The sequence below is a fragment of the Centroberyx gerrardi genome, chromosome 14, assembly GCF_048128805.1.
Source record: "Centroberyx gerrardi isolate f3 chromosome 14, fCenGer3.hap1.cur.20231027, whole genome shotgun sequence".
NCBI classification, from domain to species: domain Eukaryota; kingdom Metazoa; phylum Chordata; class Actinopteri; order Beryciformes; family Berycidae; genus Centroberyx; species Centroberyx gerrardi.
This window is the reverse complement of record NC_136010.1, coordinates 19,500,443-19,516,516: the sequence shown is the minus strand read 5'-3', so window position 1 is coordinate 19,516,516 and position 16,074 is coordinate 19,500,443. Positions and strand designations below refer to the sequence as shown.

The window sequence follows — 16,074 nt, the reverse complement described above, 5'->3', positions numbered from 1 at the left end:
AAAAGAAGCAAAAGACAATCTTAGAAGAAGATGTAATCGCATCACAGTTTACTCTCTCTCACAACCCTCTGCTGTGGTGTGTGTGTGTGTGTGTGTGTGTGTGATCTGAGGGCACACAGCGTACCCGGCCAGATCGAGAGCACAGTCTCACAACAGACACTTTTAATGGTGAGTCACTCAGCACAAAAGCAGTTGTGTACGTGTGTGTGTGTGTGCGTGTGTGTGTATATGTGGTGATGTTGTGATTTTTGTTTTTATCCTTTTTGTTGATGTTAGTGTTGGCATTAAGAGTATGTTATTAATTTCTGTTGACTGTGTTAAGTGGAGTGGCCCTTTCAGAGCTGTTTTTGTACAACATTAACTCTGTGAAGAATTTATTCAGTAGGCTGAAACATTCCAAACAACGACAATGATTCTTCAAGCAGTCAACTTGGCTCGCACCTTATCGATTTGTCAGAGCGCTCAAAATTTAGAGAGATATATTTCTGTATTTATCACAAATCTATCAAATTATCAGTTATTTATCAGGCATGATCAGTGTATTAGCACTAATGCAGTTTCATTCATAAATTTGCAGAGATTGTCTCACTTGCAGGCCAGTCTAGAGTTGGATTTACATGTGCTAAATGATCATTTCACATATTACTACCATGCCATGATTGGACGACATTACATTCCAAATGTAAAATCTATTATCTATTGCAAGTTTGGAAGCACTTTATAGCTCAGGATTAAGGTAACACAATACAGTGATATAGGTGTGTCTTTACCTCATTTGGGATATCTGTTTCAGTTCAAACACCTTGAACTGATACTACACTGGACAATTTCTCTGTGTAAGCACTCCTTACACTTTCAAATTTGGCACTACTCAAAATCAGAAGCATATCGGCTTCCGTTTTATGGATGAATATAAAAAATGGCAAACAGTCGCTATTCAGAAATCCCATTGGAGCTCAATCTTTCGAACACATGGGTTTGGATGGTCCATCTTGTTTCTAATAGACTAATAGAAGTCGATAGATGTACGTGGGACCTGGGTCTCTATACATGTCTTCCTTGTCTCCTCCACCTGCTCCTTGTTTACTATCTGTTACAGTAGCCATAGCAGTCACACGGACGCCGTCCCCTACACTTCATGTCTTACTCAGTGATGCTAGGTTGGTCTAGCACCATGTTCGACTGTCACCCCAGACATTTGCTTGCAGATTTGTATACTGTCTTAAGTCTACGCTGAGCAACATTTTAGGTGTGTGCTGGAGTTACTGTGATCGAAGACAACCACTTGTAGACATGTTGTTTTTTTCTAATGGCCATTGGATTTTCTCTTTGTATTGACTGGACAATGTAATGTATTGATGTTTGATTAAAAATGCCCTGGTAGCTTGTGGATTGCTAAAGTGGTCAGATATATGTACTGTATAGCTGTACAAAGAGTGATAAAAGACATGTTTTAAACCTTTTTTCTGTGGGTACAGCACTGTTTAAAAAAATCAAAGTGGTTTTAACCCTTGCCTGTTTTAACTTATCATTTGGTGGTGCTCTGTATTACTTCTATTGTTATTTATATTATTTTATTTGTTGCCTCTCCTGCACTGATAAGAGACTGTAGCTCTGTGCAAGGGGTTGTACTGTATACCAGTGTGAAGCTTTGTATTTTTCCCCTCTGGTTTTGGACTCAGTGAAAGTGTGATGTTTACATGTACAGTTTTTCAGAATACTTTTTTTTTTTTGCGTTTTGTTCAGGCTATTTTTTTCTCACCTACGCCCCAAATCTGTGTACATTTGCCTAGATATTTTCCTTTTGTCGTTTCATTGCATCAAATGCAGCTGTGACCACTTTGACTTTTGGTCACATGGTCAGACTGGGCCTTGATAACCGGCTGCTTGGCTGGGTATTGCGGTGGCTTCGAGCATCTGACTAGGAAATCTTGAGTAAGAGGGAGCGTCACAACATCTCAAAGTGGACCATCAAAGATTTGTTAAGGAACATGATGACTTTAATCTACTATTTTAGGATACGACATTGTGGCCTAGAATAAGAAGGTAGGATGTATGTTACTGGAGCATATAGGTGCATTTATTATAATGCTGTACGTGCTCAGAATCTTTTATTATCCCGGCCGTGTTGTCAGGAAAAACTCCTTGTTCTTAACCTGACTGGCACCCTGGACGGTACACTTTGACCTGTTGTAATATCTCCTCTGTAACATAAAAGCCATTCCCCTCTCCTGGCCTTCTAAGGGGAACCCATAAACCTCAGGAAATACTGAATCTCCGAGTTTAGTTTTTATCCATTGATCTCTTCTGAAATGAGAGTTAAGTCTCTACCGAAAACCATAACATTTATATGAGATGTCTATTGTTTTGTACATTTATCATTGTGATTTAAAAGTGGAGCTTTTTCCAGTACCTGTGACTTAATATTTTGATTTTTGGAGTGTTTATAGGTATGAATATTTATTATTATATGTGAAACAACTAAAAGACAAAAGAAAAGGCTGAACCTGTTTCATTTGTATGTTTCATGCAAAACTGTCCAGGTGGGATTCTCTCTGCCTCTTACATATCACTAATGAGGGACCTGTGTTTGTTTGGAAATAGCGCTTTTTCAGTGTTGCATCAACGCTATGGTAAAAAAACAGTGGTTTACCAACGGCAGAGTTGCAAGGCTCTCATACTTCCTCTTCTCCTGAGATGTCAGTAATTGAATAAAATAGTGCGATGAGCTATCAAACTGAAACATGGCTTGTGGTTTTCTTTTTTTTCCCTCACATATTGTCTTTTCTCTCTTATTCCATCTGTATCTCAGATCAGTAGGAAACAAAGAACTGGGTTTACTATTTCATGAGTAAAGGCCTTCGTCCACAAGAGAGCAGCAGAGACAAGGAGAGCAGTAGGAGAGCGAACCGAGACGAGATGCCACCAGGGAGCAGCAGGTCATCACAGACTGCTGCAAAACTGCCATACCTGCAATAAAACTATAGACATACATACAACAAATAGTACACACACACACACGCACACACACACACAAAATGACATTTAAGTTATTAATTTGACTGATTCAATAAACATGTTGCTGTCAATGTTACTGTCAGAGGAAAAAACAAATGGCTAAAAATTAGAAAGCTCCAATGAAAAGTAAAAAATCATTGACAAGACCATTCTTAAAATGACAAAATAGGTCAAATTGTTGTCTGAGAATGATTGCGTAACCTCTATTATTTACTTCTTTCTACATCCCATTTTAATACTCCTACTAGTACATGTTTGCTGTTTTGCACCACATTAAAGATAAAGTGTTTTTATTGACTGAGATTACACAAACCTTGATTCCCATAAGCCTGTGTGGTTCTGATCCATGGCCACTGCCTTATATTATTCTTATTTTTTAGAGTTTATGGTATTGCCAAATAGTTTGCCTTGGCTCAAACATGTCTGTCAACACTCACAGGTGGTTTCACAAACAGACTCTCATGTGAAAATGAATGCAGAGTTTAACTAGAACAAAGTCAGCGTTCCCAGAAAGTAATGGAACATTGGCAGTGGCCTTGTTTTTCTTCTCACTTATCTACAGTTTTCCCAGCTATAGGCAATTTCAGCAACAGTTCCATTCATGCTCAGAATAATATTCAGAAGAAAGCAATTTTTTCGAATAAGTACACTAGACAATCCACTCACCTTTTGTATTTTTTTTTTTATTTAGAGGGCGGGAAAGTAGTAGAAAGGAGAGGGAGACAGAGGAGAGAAAGCTCTGGTGGGATTCGACCATTCGACCATCTGGGCACAATATTCATTTGATATATTTTAGTTTAAAATAATATTCTCCACCTTCTGTATTTTCCACATGCAGTTAGCCATGGTATGCATTGCTTTTTAATAGAAGTTTCAACTTGCCTTATCCTTTATGCTCCAGAGTGTAACAGAAACAAGGTCATGCAGGTGAGCACATTGACTGGAGTCATTGCAACACTTGAACAGGAACTACAGTTTGTGTAATAGCCTGACCAGTAGAGGTTCAAGGCTAAAGCCAGTTGTCAGATCAAATTCATTTAAAATCTTTTTTACCAGATATTTTTGAAAACCCAAAACCTCAGATCCGGTTGCCACCATAAATAGAAGCATCCAGACAAGAAGCAGTATAAACAACTGTGGCCTGTAGCTAAACTAACATTATAGAGACGATGAGTAACGTTTTGTGTTGACACTAAAGCGTCCTGAGTGACACGTGGACTCGACCACGCTATGTGGTTCACGTTCTTTGCTCATGCTGCTGATCAAATATAGATCTGTAACAGGACGACACATGAACCCTTGCCAACAGACTGCTGAACCTCCTGCCCCTTTACCTGGAAAGACTGACTAATACGAGCCTATAGGGTTATGCTATGTAGCGTTCCCCCTATTTGTCACCCGTATCCACGCAGCAGTGACTTGGATGTCTTGTGAAAGTGGGGAGGTCGCATGCTTCCCGGGCAGCACTGAGACCTGAAACCAGAGTCCTGGCACGGGCCAGAGGAGGCTCACACGGCTGCCTTTGCCCCACATTCCCCTTTTATCTCTGAGCTGACTGATGTACAGCAGTGCCTTAAGTGACTCTGCCACCATTTTCCACACAAGGAAATTATCCGAATTATAACGGATCAAGACTATGCCCCAAGAATCCACTTTCATAAGGTTTCACAGAGAAATAGATCGTTCAAGTTCAGTTTATCTCACTTATGGCCAAGTTCACAATTTAACCACCCATCCTCCATAACACTACCACCCTTATTTCACCCACATTTTTTAAGAATAAAACTTAAAACTGCAACTTATTTTATTAATCAAACAATTCTCCATCAATAGAGCGTCACTTTCACTTGCAGTCAATCCATTGCCTTTCTTTGAGCTGAGTTTTCTATTCACTTTCCAACTTTCTGCTACTTTCTGAAATATATCAGTTTATTAAATCAAACACACAAATCTGAGATTGCAGGTAATGTACACAACAAACTTGCAGTGCAATTATTGAATTCAAGCTGCAGGACTGTCCAGCATTATTGTTGTAAGCTCTATCATCACAACATTGTTTTTCCCTGACTATTTAGTACCTTCACAGTCACTGTGGCTATCTTGTTTTTAAATCAGTATTCTGTCAATTTGTCCTTCACTGTGTCCTGTAAACTTTGCCCAGAGAAACCTGGAATATTCTCGGAGGTGATAAAAAAGGCACATGCTCCGCAGGACCTGCAGGATGGGAGATTCCTGTGTCTGTGAAGGGACTGGGCATCGCAGGACATTTTTAGACCCAAGTGGGTCTGATGCTTTGCCAGGAATAGTGCAGCTTTGGAGGGGGTAGAGACTGGGAGAAGGGTCACGCATCTGTTGAATGGGCAGAGTTGCCTCAAGCTCTGAAAACATGAATCCAGTCTTTGGCCAAAATGTAATTTATGCTTTGGCCTAAATGTTACACATAATGGAACTGTTTAACTTACATATTTGAACAGGAAGATTATCTAACAGCATGACTGAACTGTATCCAGGCTTTGCTCAGTCTATTCTTAGATGTCAGTGTGCCGATTACAAAATGTTCCCTAGATATTATTTCAAAGCATTTCAAAGTCCATTCAGTCAAACAGAGTCTTTAGTAACCCTTCAGCAGTGCAATCACAATAATTAGAACATTTGGAGGTCCAGTAAAATTATGCATTGTTAATAGTACTGGAAATCTTCACAAGAGATATTGGTTCTTCTCAGGAATATATGACTCTGGTTTTGGCAACTTGCACCTGCTACATAATATTGAGTGAATTCAGATAGTTGATTCTTCGCCAGGTATATTTCTGTCAGCGCAGGGTATAGTCCAGAAATAAATTGTGCATGCACACACAGCATGTTGTGTTTACAGTATAATGCAAATGCAAAGATTGCAAGGGAGCAAAAAAAGCTTGTAAAATCTGCTCCCTCATTGTAGCATTCATATAAACAGACTGAATCTCTCACAACAGCGTCATGAGGCATTTAAAATATGTCCTTGGAAGTGACTCCAGTAAAAGTTGTTAATAGCAGCCAGTGACCACTTTATTTTTATGCTGTGCTGTTATTATGGAAGTATGTATTGGAAACTCTCTGACCAGATGTCTTTCCTTGCAGTAACTGATCTCCTCTCAAAAACATTTCATCATGTTTTATGCACCAAGATAGGGCCAGAGTATCTCTAGCATTTGACCTAAAAAAAGAAAATATGAATTTGGCTACTGTTTCGAGAACTGGAAAAAAACAGCCAGCCAAAGCAACATGTAACTGGGCGTCAGCAAATTTGTTCTACGAAAATCAAATAATTTACATAACCTTTCCCTGATTTCTATGACAGTCTGCCAGGCTGTTTTCCAGAAGTGTTTGACCCATATTCCAGCACAGGTGATGCGTTATGTAAGCTGTATTAGCCATTGAATTAATAGCTGCTAATCATATCAAAGCTAAACAGCTTAGGTCAGTTTGGCAAGTAGGCTACCGTGGTTCTCTCACAGTTATAAAACAGTTGTTATGCTCACTGTGTGAATCACATGAATAGACGTCATATTGTATATAATGCATACACTATATGTTTGTATATATATATTTGTCTTAGCAACCCATCTATGAAAATGGATAATAGTTGTGGGGAATCAATAAAGTACAATCAATGCAACACAAGTACTGGCTGAAAGCATTTTATTTAACAGCAAAAAGCATCATGTCACAAAAAGGAAAAAATGAAAAAAACATTTTACACATATGAGTTTTTTTTTGTTTTGGTCATGATAAAAAGACACTATATATAAACACAGAGGAAAAGCAGCCTCCAGTGACTACAGGTATAAAAACAAGCCACCACCATCTCCATCTCCAGTGATGGACTATGTCATGGATGGCCTGGTGCGGGTGGGGGGACGTGGGGCGGCGAATGAATGGTGGGGGAAGCGGTGGAGGGAATGGAGTCTAGGAGGAAGTTGGTGGAGGGGTCGACGCCTCAAACTTTACATTGTCAGTACTCTCGCTCAGTTGTCTGTTCAGAGCCATTTCCCTGGCGATGCAGGTCACCTGACCATTGGTCACTGTGTAGGTTCCAGTCCTGCAGCAGAGAGGAACGTTAGAGTTAGCGATTCAAGAGAACCAAGGAACAGTTTACATGGAGTATGTGTGAGCCTATAAATGCACCTGATTTGTTTTAGTTTGATTATGTTTACATATTTAGAGAGACTCACTTTTGAGACTCGGATCCATTCTGCATGCCAGGCTGGTTCTGTTTTGCAAAGAAAAATGAAGCCCACCAGTGGCCCGAGTCCTGTCGAGGAAGTCCTGCGGAGAACAAAGTGAACGTCAGACAGGAGCTCAGTGAAGCGCAGGGAGATGTAACAATAAACTGTTTCAAAATAAATCCTTGTTTACTAGTCCGGTGCATACCTGGGTGGTGTGGAATGACCTCTCCTGTGTACTCAGCACTGCCACAGGAGCTGTTGCTGGAGGTGGACCCAAGGCGCCCTGCAACAAAGATTATATTTCATTTTAGTGCAAAACTCAAGGAAAACTCCACAGGAAAAACAAATTGACTGGGTGGAGATGCAGAGAGAAAAACGAACAACTGGCATTTTCACCGTACAATGAAATGAATAAATAATAAATAAATAAATATGAATGCATATAGGCCACATTGCACTCACTTCTGTAGTAATCATGGGTGGCGATGAGGGAGCCACTTGATGGAATTGCTGCCATTTTCTTCCGACCTTAGGTGGAAAACCGCTCAAAGATGGGAAATGGTAACCTTGAGGAAAGAGAAGAAAAAAAATAGGTGGCAGATTTATTATGAGGGTGGAAACAAAGTGAAGAAAATGGATGTTGCTATGGTTTCACTATGATTTCCCTTATGATTTAACTTGCTTTTTATTTCTATATCCCTTATATTTTATGTATGTTGTTCTGCCGTTTTTCACCATGCCGTTCTGTTGAGATTTAGATCCTATCATTTAATAAAGTTGCGTTTTTGTCTGACATCTTGATTTTTTTGTTGCTTTGTTTGTTTGTTTCATGGTAACATAACTTTATAAACCTGGATTTTTTAATCTCCTAAAACCAATATTGTCCAAAGCACTGCAAGCCCAGTATAGAGATCCTGCCTGGCCTTATGGAGACAGAGGACATGTTTCTGAGAGAAAAACATCTGGACTGCCATGATAGCATTCACAGAAAATGTGTCACTCTGGACCCATTTCAAGGTAGGCTAGCTTCATGTATTCATGCCCTTTGAGCTCCATTCCAGTCCACCAGCCTTTACTCCAGACTGAATAAGCACAGGCAGCTGGCACTGGGAATCTGGTTTCCCCTGACTCAAATAGCTGGAGTGTCTATGGAGTGTGTGTGTGTGTGTGTGTGTGAGTGAGTGTGTGTCCACAAGTCCATCAGAGCACTGACAGTCTAGTGCATGAGCTGGCTGCATGATCACTAAAGTTGTTGGCAAAAAATGCTGTTCAATGTCACGGCTAGGGGACGTCCAAGGTCCTGCTGTGTTCAGCCAGGCCATGATAGAACACTTTATCCAGATTTATGTGCCAAAAAAAGAACAATATATCCTAACTATATTTCTTTTTGTGAGAATTGATTAAATATATATAAAAAATGCTTTACTTTCTAATTAACATAGAATCAAAATGTAAAAATGTATAAAAACGCCTTCAGGCTCATGAAATTAAAAGGCTTGAAAAGCATAATATCTGAAGGGTTGGAGCCTGGGAACCTGTTGTTGCTTGACATCAGGCGAGCACAGATGGCTTTGGGGATTTCAAGGAACAGGCTAATACTTGTCTGCACTAGACTAGATAGAACAGCTGAGGGGTAAACAAATGAGCAGTCTGACCACTTATACAATGGCCAGAATTAAATTCCACCTTTAAAAAACTAAGAATGTGTGTGTGTGTCTGTACATGTGTGTGTGTGTTTGTGTGTACTACTAATCAGAAATGACGTATCATAAGCATTATAGGCATGCAGCCAATCCAGAGAACATTTACCTCTACCTACAAAACAGTCCAGCACACTATTATACAAAATGTACCTTTGTCTTATCTGATGAAGGCTGATGAAAGAAAGCTGAGTGGAAAGACACCAGTATAACTAATGCCCATACTGTTGTATTCTCACACTATATAACTTTTGAGGATGTCAGATATAAGATAAACTGCTATTTACTATACTAGATAGCAACTTTTACCCATTCCAATAGTAATATATCATATATAGCTTACACAAAAACAATGACTGGACAAAGGCCTATTAGAATAGGCAACAGAAAAACACACTGATGATTTGTTCCCTTGTTACTTAGACCTACCTTTTAGTTTAGGCTAGGATGACGCTGGTAGCACCAAAGGCGGTTAAGGTGCGGATGGCAAGGCTTGAAGTTGAGAAAGTGCTAATTGTTATTATGGCCCATTTGTTGGTAAACTCTCTGTTGGGACCCGTCACGGTCACTCCACCCTGGTGTTCACAATCCCGTTCTGACTGGAGGAGGGCGAACTAGTAGCTTTATATGAGCTGGGCGCTGGTGTGACACGGGGTGGGGCGGGGACAGCTCGAGGACACAAAACGTGCTGCTGTTATATCTGTTCTGTTCTGTCAATGGGAACTCAGTGACACGAGACGGACGGAGGCTTTTGAGAAGCTTATCTTAACCTTAACCCTCTGTTAGACACTCAGTAGCTAACAGTTTCGCTCGTAGGCTAGCTGCTGTTAACCTCAAACTGCAGCTTTTACAGCTTGGCTCCAATTCACGCGCGCGCGCACGGCTCTCTTTCTATACATTTTTGATTTCCAAAAGATACAACATTAACCAGTATGAAAACACGACAGAAAAGCCACAGGTGTGTGTGTGTTCAGGTATTTTACAATAGCTCCGAACGTGACTCAGACTGTGAGAAATGAGTTCTGGGACTATCCTTAATAAAAAAGTTAATGGTGACCTAGTTATTATACAGACATAGTTCACTTTATATTGTAATATATGGAATCTGGCCCTTGCGCTTGTGTCTGTCCCTGGTGGTCTAGTGGTTAGGATTCGGCGCTCTCACCGCCGCGGCCCGGGTTCGATTCCCGGTCAGGGAACTCATCTTTTTCCATTGTGGCACAAACTGTCTTTATTTCTTTTTGCTGGAATTTTTTGAAGGCCGGACCATTAGCAATTCCGATAGTAAATTGAATCCGTAATTTGGTACTTTCAACGGCAGTGTTCAGCAGTCATGCTCAAACGTTTGTCTGCGAAAAGTATTAGGCTATGTCTTAATGTTTTCCCATTAAAGGGTTTTATAAAACTATTCTTACAGAACTGACTATCAAAAGGGAATTGACAACAACCATGTAAGTAAATGACAGCCCTCAAAGAAGTGACAAAAAAGACACACACCATCCAATTGACTTTAATTGAAAAATCTTAAAGTACAAAAATACTTTATATTAGTGAAATTCTCCGCCCTTGAAAAATGAGGATACAAACTATGTCACAGTTGACGTCAATTAATGCATATTCTGAGTAACTGAACTTATTTAAAAGACTGAAGGGTTTTACTGCACTTACATTTCAAAATAAGGAAACTCTTAAATCCCACTTAAACAACATGCAGGAATATCAACACATTAAAGACTATTTGGAAATTTAAGTTTAAATTAACTTTGCATAACAAACTTAATGCGTCCTATTAGTCATGTTAATACAGCAGTCATAAGTGACAGTGGCAGAGTTCACTGGGTCAGAGGAGTAAAGGGACATTACAAGTTATGGGAGAAAAATTCAGTGTGGTCCGCCTCATGAGCTCTGGCGCAAGGACCTTCTTTCAAACCCGGAGGTGTTTCCATCATTTGCCCGAGTACCAGTCACCTTCTCCTGTGGGATGTAGACAGGATACAAGTAATCAATATTCCTATATTTATACGATAAGAACACAGTGAGCAGTATGTAATCTTCTGACAAACTCACCTTCATGTTGCCAACCATTTCCTCAAAAGACTTGAATGTAGAGGAATGTCTACAGGGAAACGTGAAGACACATTATAATGTATTTTAGTGCAGCGCCCGGTAACTTTAAAAGTAAAATTACACAAGAAAACTTTATTTCAAGTGCACCCAATGTATTTTCACATATAGCAATGGGAGGGTGATTATCTATTTTTCCTTTAAAACTTCAGGACTCAAATGCCATTTCTAGGTGAATCACACACAGACACACCTAAGTGAACTACTGACAGATTTAAGTAAACAGTGCAAGTGGGAATCTCAATCATGTCAGAGCCACACATGTTTGGCATTTTTACCTCATAGCCGGCACGCTTATGGTGTGGCTTAAAGGGCTGATGGGTGTGTCAAGAGGTTCAAGAGGCACAGCAGAGAGAAAGGAGAGAGATAAGAAGGGGGGAGGGTGTGAGCAGGAGATCACAAAAACAACATCATACAGAATCAGCAGCAGCATAAAAAACTAACTTTGCTTCACTCCTTTAAATTGCTCAAATATTTTATTAATCTCTCCATATTAAAGTGGAACTAAAGCTACCTCGGTTTTCTGTTCATTCTGTGTTTCAAACTGACTCACTATATTCTACTTATAAACTTTACTCTAAGTTAACTCTTATGAACCTATAAACTTTACTCAAGCTGTGGTCACGACACACAAAAAACAACTTACTGGAACACATTAAACACACAGCTCAGACTATTTAGTTGTATTGCAGTGAGACCACTTAGTGTTACCACTTATCTCAGTCTTACCGTGGTGGGCTTGGGAGCGGCAGAGCTCTGTTGAGTTTGCAGCATTAAGATAAAGACAGACACAGATAACGTCACAGCAGCGTCTGTTTCCACACGGCTGAGAACAACAGACTAAGCAGCTATTGTTGCTCAACTTCAGATGTACTGGTGTGATTGGATTATGACTGTTTACTAGCTAAATAGGAACACAAGACAGGAGACCTTCAAACTTGAAAAAAGGTGTCCTGTGGTGAAGGGTCAGGGGGGCGAATGTGAAGCTACAGCACTTACAACTTCATATAACATCTCTTGTTCTTAAGTACTAAATTTTATTTTTATTTACATTATGTTCTTAAACAGTTTGACTTACAGATGGAAAATACGCATCTTAAAACTTTCTTAAGTCATCATAAATTCAAATATGGCCCTGCTACTTGAATGGACATGATATAATTTTATATATACAGTAGGTCCTGTTGTCCTGTAGTCACGTTACAATGCACCAGTGCCACTAAGACAACTACTTTACAGTTTGTACTTGGTGAATAAAGTGATTGTAATTCTGATACCGACTCCAAATCTTACTTGCTATAATGTTTTGGTTTTGAGATATTAGATACAGACTGGGGTGGGAAATGGTTCACAGAACAAACATGAAAACTTTTGAAATTCTTTTAGAGGAACAGAAACATAATCAGGAGTAAAAGTGATCTGTAATGTTCTGGAATGTATCTTTTATTCTGAAAGCCAAGACACTGTTTTCTAAAGTTCCTTTCTTATCCGTTGTTTTTAAGTTACTTTTGTCACTAAAACAGCAACCCTAATTACCAATTATCATTTCAAAGCATCTTTTTGTCCCTTGCCTTGTCCATTCCTCCTGCCTCTCTCTTGGTCTCCTGCCTGTCCATCTGTCTGGGTGAATTTGCCAAACAGATCATTTCCTTGTTACTCCAGCCAGGGACCTTGATGGTAGCCTGTGCTCTATTCTCCCTCACTCTGCTTTCATGCCACATATGTGGAGTTTGGCGTTTTTCCACAAAGTCTCTATAATCGTTAACATTATACTTATAAAAGTGTATCACAAAGAACAAAATTTGCTATCTCAAAACTCAGTAATTCAACGTATAAAGCAGCATTTCTTTTGGGATATTCTGCAAGGGTTGAATCATTACTCAAACCACAGGAATATTATGAACCATTTCTTTTGTTTTTTCTTTGTGAAAATCAATAGGGACGGTATTAGCCGGTACCTCATGTCTGCCAGTCTCCTGGTGATGGTCACGCCCATACTGGACAGCGCGGCAGAAGTCACCTGGCCTGCATGAGACAGATTCTCCTGGGTCCTCTTATAGCTACAGCCAGCCAGGCAGAAAACACAGATTAGAATACAGAGGGAAGAAACGCTGTTGTGGCATAATCACATCAGATTGGGTTTACTTCTTTTATCAGGAAGGGATGTTAAATGCTACTGGCCCTAACTCATTCTGAGTTATCAGCAGTGACATCAGTACAGCCTCGTCTGTGCTTCATGTTGGGTTCAGAACCTGAACGGAGGGAAATCACTAAGCTCCCATCACAGCTATGACCCTTAGCACCCTTAGGACACATACAGATGAGATGACTGAGATGAAACAGTCAACACACTTAAGAGACACACATACACACACGTAGAGACACACACACACACACACACACACACACACACACACGTCAGTAGCTATTATCCATCTGGCTACAGAAGAACAGAGGATGCCATGCCCAATTTCCAGCAATTGCAGCAGGCTAGTCCTGCCGCTGCCTGTTAATACTGCTGCTCCTTGCGCTCAGTCAGGCTATTAGGCTATTAACAGGGCACTGATCCTATTTGACCTGGAAAATCCCATCACTTGTTCCTTAGAAGAGCTCCCTCTTTACCATGTGAGCATGGGACAAGATCTGGGGAAACCCCTGCCTCATTTAATGCTATTTATAAAGTTTTCAGGACATGATGTAAACATGATGGCCAACACTTACGCATTGGACTGGCTGATGTCTTCCAAAGTTGCAGAGGCTGAGAGATATCTAAAAACAAACAACAGAAAAACGTGCACAGATTGGCAGATTATCACCTCGACTTAAGAGAGAGACCATGACAGTCATGAGTGTGCCCTTTCATGGTTATGTAACCCTATCACACTGAGACAATGTGCGGCAAATGTTCTGCCAGAGGAAAGGTGGGGGGTCTTAAACCAAGACTGCCATGTGAGGCTGTGGAGATCCCAGGAGTTTTTTCTCCTTCCAACGTCAACAGATCATGGAGGAGCTTACTAGTGTTTTGATTGCAACAAAAGACCGTGTCATGTCATATGGCAAGCAAGCTGCTGGTCTAAACCTAAAGCTGTGATGGACTTACGGGGTTGAGGTTTGGACTTCTTGCCAGCCTTTGGCCAGGTTCTGTTTGATGTTATCGAGCGGACTCATACCCAGCTGTCTCTTGATGTCCATTGCATACTTTTCTTTGGCCAAAAGCACCTGCCGCAAAGTCTGAATTTCATCCTCCACCTAGGCAGCAGCGAATGACACATTTTACTCATATACTGTATATATTAATCATATTCCCGTGTTGCAATATTATTTTATAAAATACAAGAGCGACATTACCTTTGTGAGCTCAATCTTTAGGTCATCTAAATCCTCCTCTGTTAGATCTGAGGGTGAGCCTCCATTTCTTGTTGCTCCCGTAGAGAAGTTCATTGATGAGGTCCCACCAAAACCTTTCAAAGAGGCAAAGGGGGAAAAAACAACAACAATACATTGATCTTCATTTCAGTCGTCAACAAGTGGTAGTTTGCAATATGTGCGTGGCGTGTAGAACCAATGAAACAGGAAGACTACTTGAGGCAGTATTGGAATTCGGAGTATTTCAGAAGTACTTATATTGTTGACTAACAGTAAGTGTAGTACTGTGAGGAGTGGTTTAACCCCTAGCAGAGGCAGTAGTAGCACCGATAGTTAGGTATTATAACCTAGAAGTTAAAAGCACTTCAGGAGGCAATAATGAAAACAACAGCGCTGTCCTTAGTGCTGAACTCTCCATCCTGACCGGCTAGCTAGCTGGCTAACGTTACCTGTTGCACACAGAGCTAACGCTAGCCAGCGGCAAGAGCAGCATAACTGATTATAAACACACGTCTAGTCGTTAGCTGCAACTAAAACTAACGAATAACCTGTGCAAGTCAACAGTACTATTTTAACTACAGTATGATATTAGTACCAGCCCGTCACACAGATGATGTCCTTACCTTGCCGGTTCATTCTTGCCACTTTCACCTCGGAGTGTTTTTACGAGCTAGCGGCTAAGTTGCTACCAGTCCAATCCCTGATCAGCTCACATACCAACAGGAGGCACACACACTCAGGATCACTCAGCTTGTTAGTGATGTTTACACACACAGACAAGCACATCTGGTGATGGTGATGGTGATGGTGGTGGTGGTGATGATGATGATGATGATGATGATTATGATTATGATGGTGACACCAAACCAACCACCACTAACAACAACAACAACAACAACAACAACACCATCAACAGCAAGAACACCAAAAACGTCAAAACACCACTACCATCACCACCAACAACAATAATTACCATCAGCATTTATTTTTTATCACACTTTACTTAAAAACGCTTTAAAGCAGGGCAGGCCTACTCCGAGAGCAAGCAAAAACACAAAAAAATAATACATAGATATTAGGATGAGTTCAATTTCAGTAGTCTAATATTCAGTCAGCAAACAAAAACTAGGAATGACTGACACTACTGGCTCTATTTATGCAAACACATCAACTCAAAATTTTAAAAAAATAAAATACAGAACCCCCCTGTAGATAACTACATCATCATAAAATGTCGTATAGTATTTGTAAAAAAAAATAAATAAAGAAAGAAATACATTAGTTAATGTGTTAAATAGTTTAAAGAGTATATAAATGTGAGGTTTTGAACTTTTAAGAAGCAACAGACAAAATATGCCAATTTCAGGAGGCCCTAATGGCAAATAGCTGATCAATTTTGGTCTTTAATATGTCCAAGACTAACCATTCATATGGAGTTAAAATCTCAGTGATGTAAGTTAGGGTCAAGCAATTCAACTGGAAGCCAATGTAAGGCACTTGTAATGGGAGTTATATAATCTTTCCTTTAACTCTAACCCTAATAGCCTTATTATAGCTTTCTGAACTAGTTAGATGAGAGTTGGGTTTACAATTGAGAAAAGAGTAAAGTGAAGTCAATATTAAAAATATATAAATCAAAAAAATGTGAATGACTTTAT

The 16,074-nt window shown here is 40.0% G+C and overlaps 2 protein-coding genes and 1 non-coding gene across 4 annotated transcripts; 1 reads left to right on the top strand and 2 right to left on the bottom strand.

Moving 5' to 3' along the window:
* Positions 1-6,682: 6,682 nt before the first annotated feature.
* ppdpfa (pancreatic progenitor cell differentiation and proliferation factor a) lies at positions 6,683-9,505 on the bottom strand. The gene is made up of 5 exons (XM_071921436.2): positions 9,356-9,505; positions 7,689-7,792; positions 7,432-7,509; positions 7,233-7,326; positions 6,683-7,099 (listed from the first exon to the last, which is right to left on the bottom strand). The coding sequence occupies exons 2-5, from the start codon at positions 7,741-7,743 to the stop codon at positions 6,967-6,969; spliced, it is 360 nt and encodes a 119-aa protein (XP_071777537.1). The 5' UTR covers positions 7,744-7,792; positions 9,356-9,505; the 3' UTR covers positions 6,683-6,966.
* A 548-nt stretch (positions 9,506-10,053) lies between these two features.
* Positions 10,054-10,125, top strand: trnae-cuc (transfer RNA glutamic acid (anticodon CUC)). Its single transcript has one exon. It is a non-coding gene; the product is annotated as a tRNA-Glu (tRNA).
* A 369-nt stretch (positions 10,126-10,494) lies between these two features.
* LOC139928759 (tumor protein D54-like) lies at positions 10,495-15,106 on the bottom strand. Of its 2 annotated transcripts, XM_071921411.2 has the most exons (9): positions 15,040-15,106; positions 14,399-14,511; positions 14,151-14,299; positions 13,772-13,819; positions 13,009-13,110; positions 11,780-11,806; positions 11,329-11,364; positions 10,994-11,042; positions 10,495-10,900 (listed from the first exon to the last, which is right to left on the bottom strand). In XM_071921411.2, the coding sequence occupies exons 1-9, from the start codon at positions 15,050-15,052 to the stop codon at positions 10,823-10,825; spliced, it is 615 nt and encodes a 204-aa protein (XP_071777512.2). In that variant the 5' UTR covers positions 15,053-15,106; the 3' UTR covers positions 10,495-10,822. The 2 variants fall into 2 exon arrangements, with proteins under 2 accessions (XP_071777512.2, XP_071777513.2); XM_071921412.2 differs by lacking the exon at positions 11,780-11,806.
* Positions 15,107-16,074: the final 968 nt, after the last annotated feature.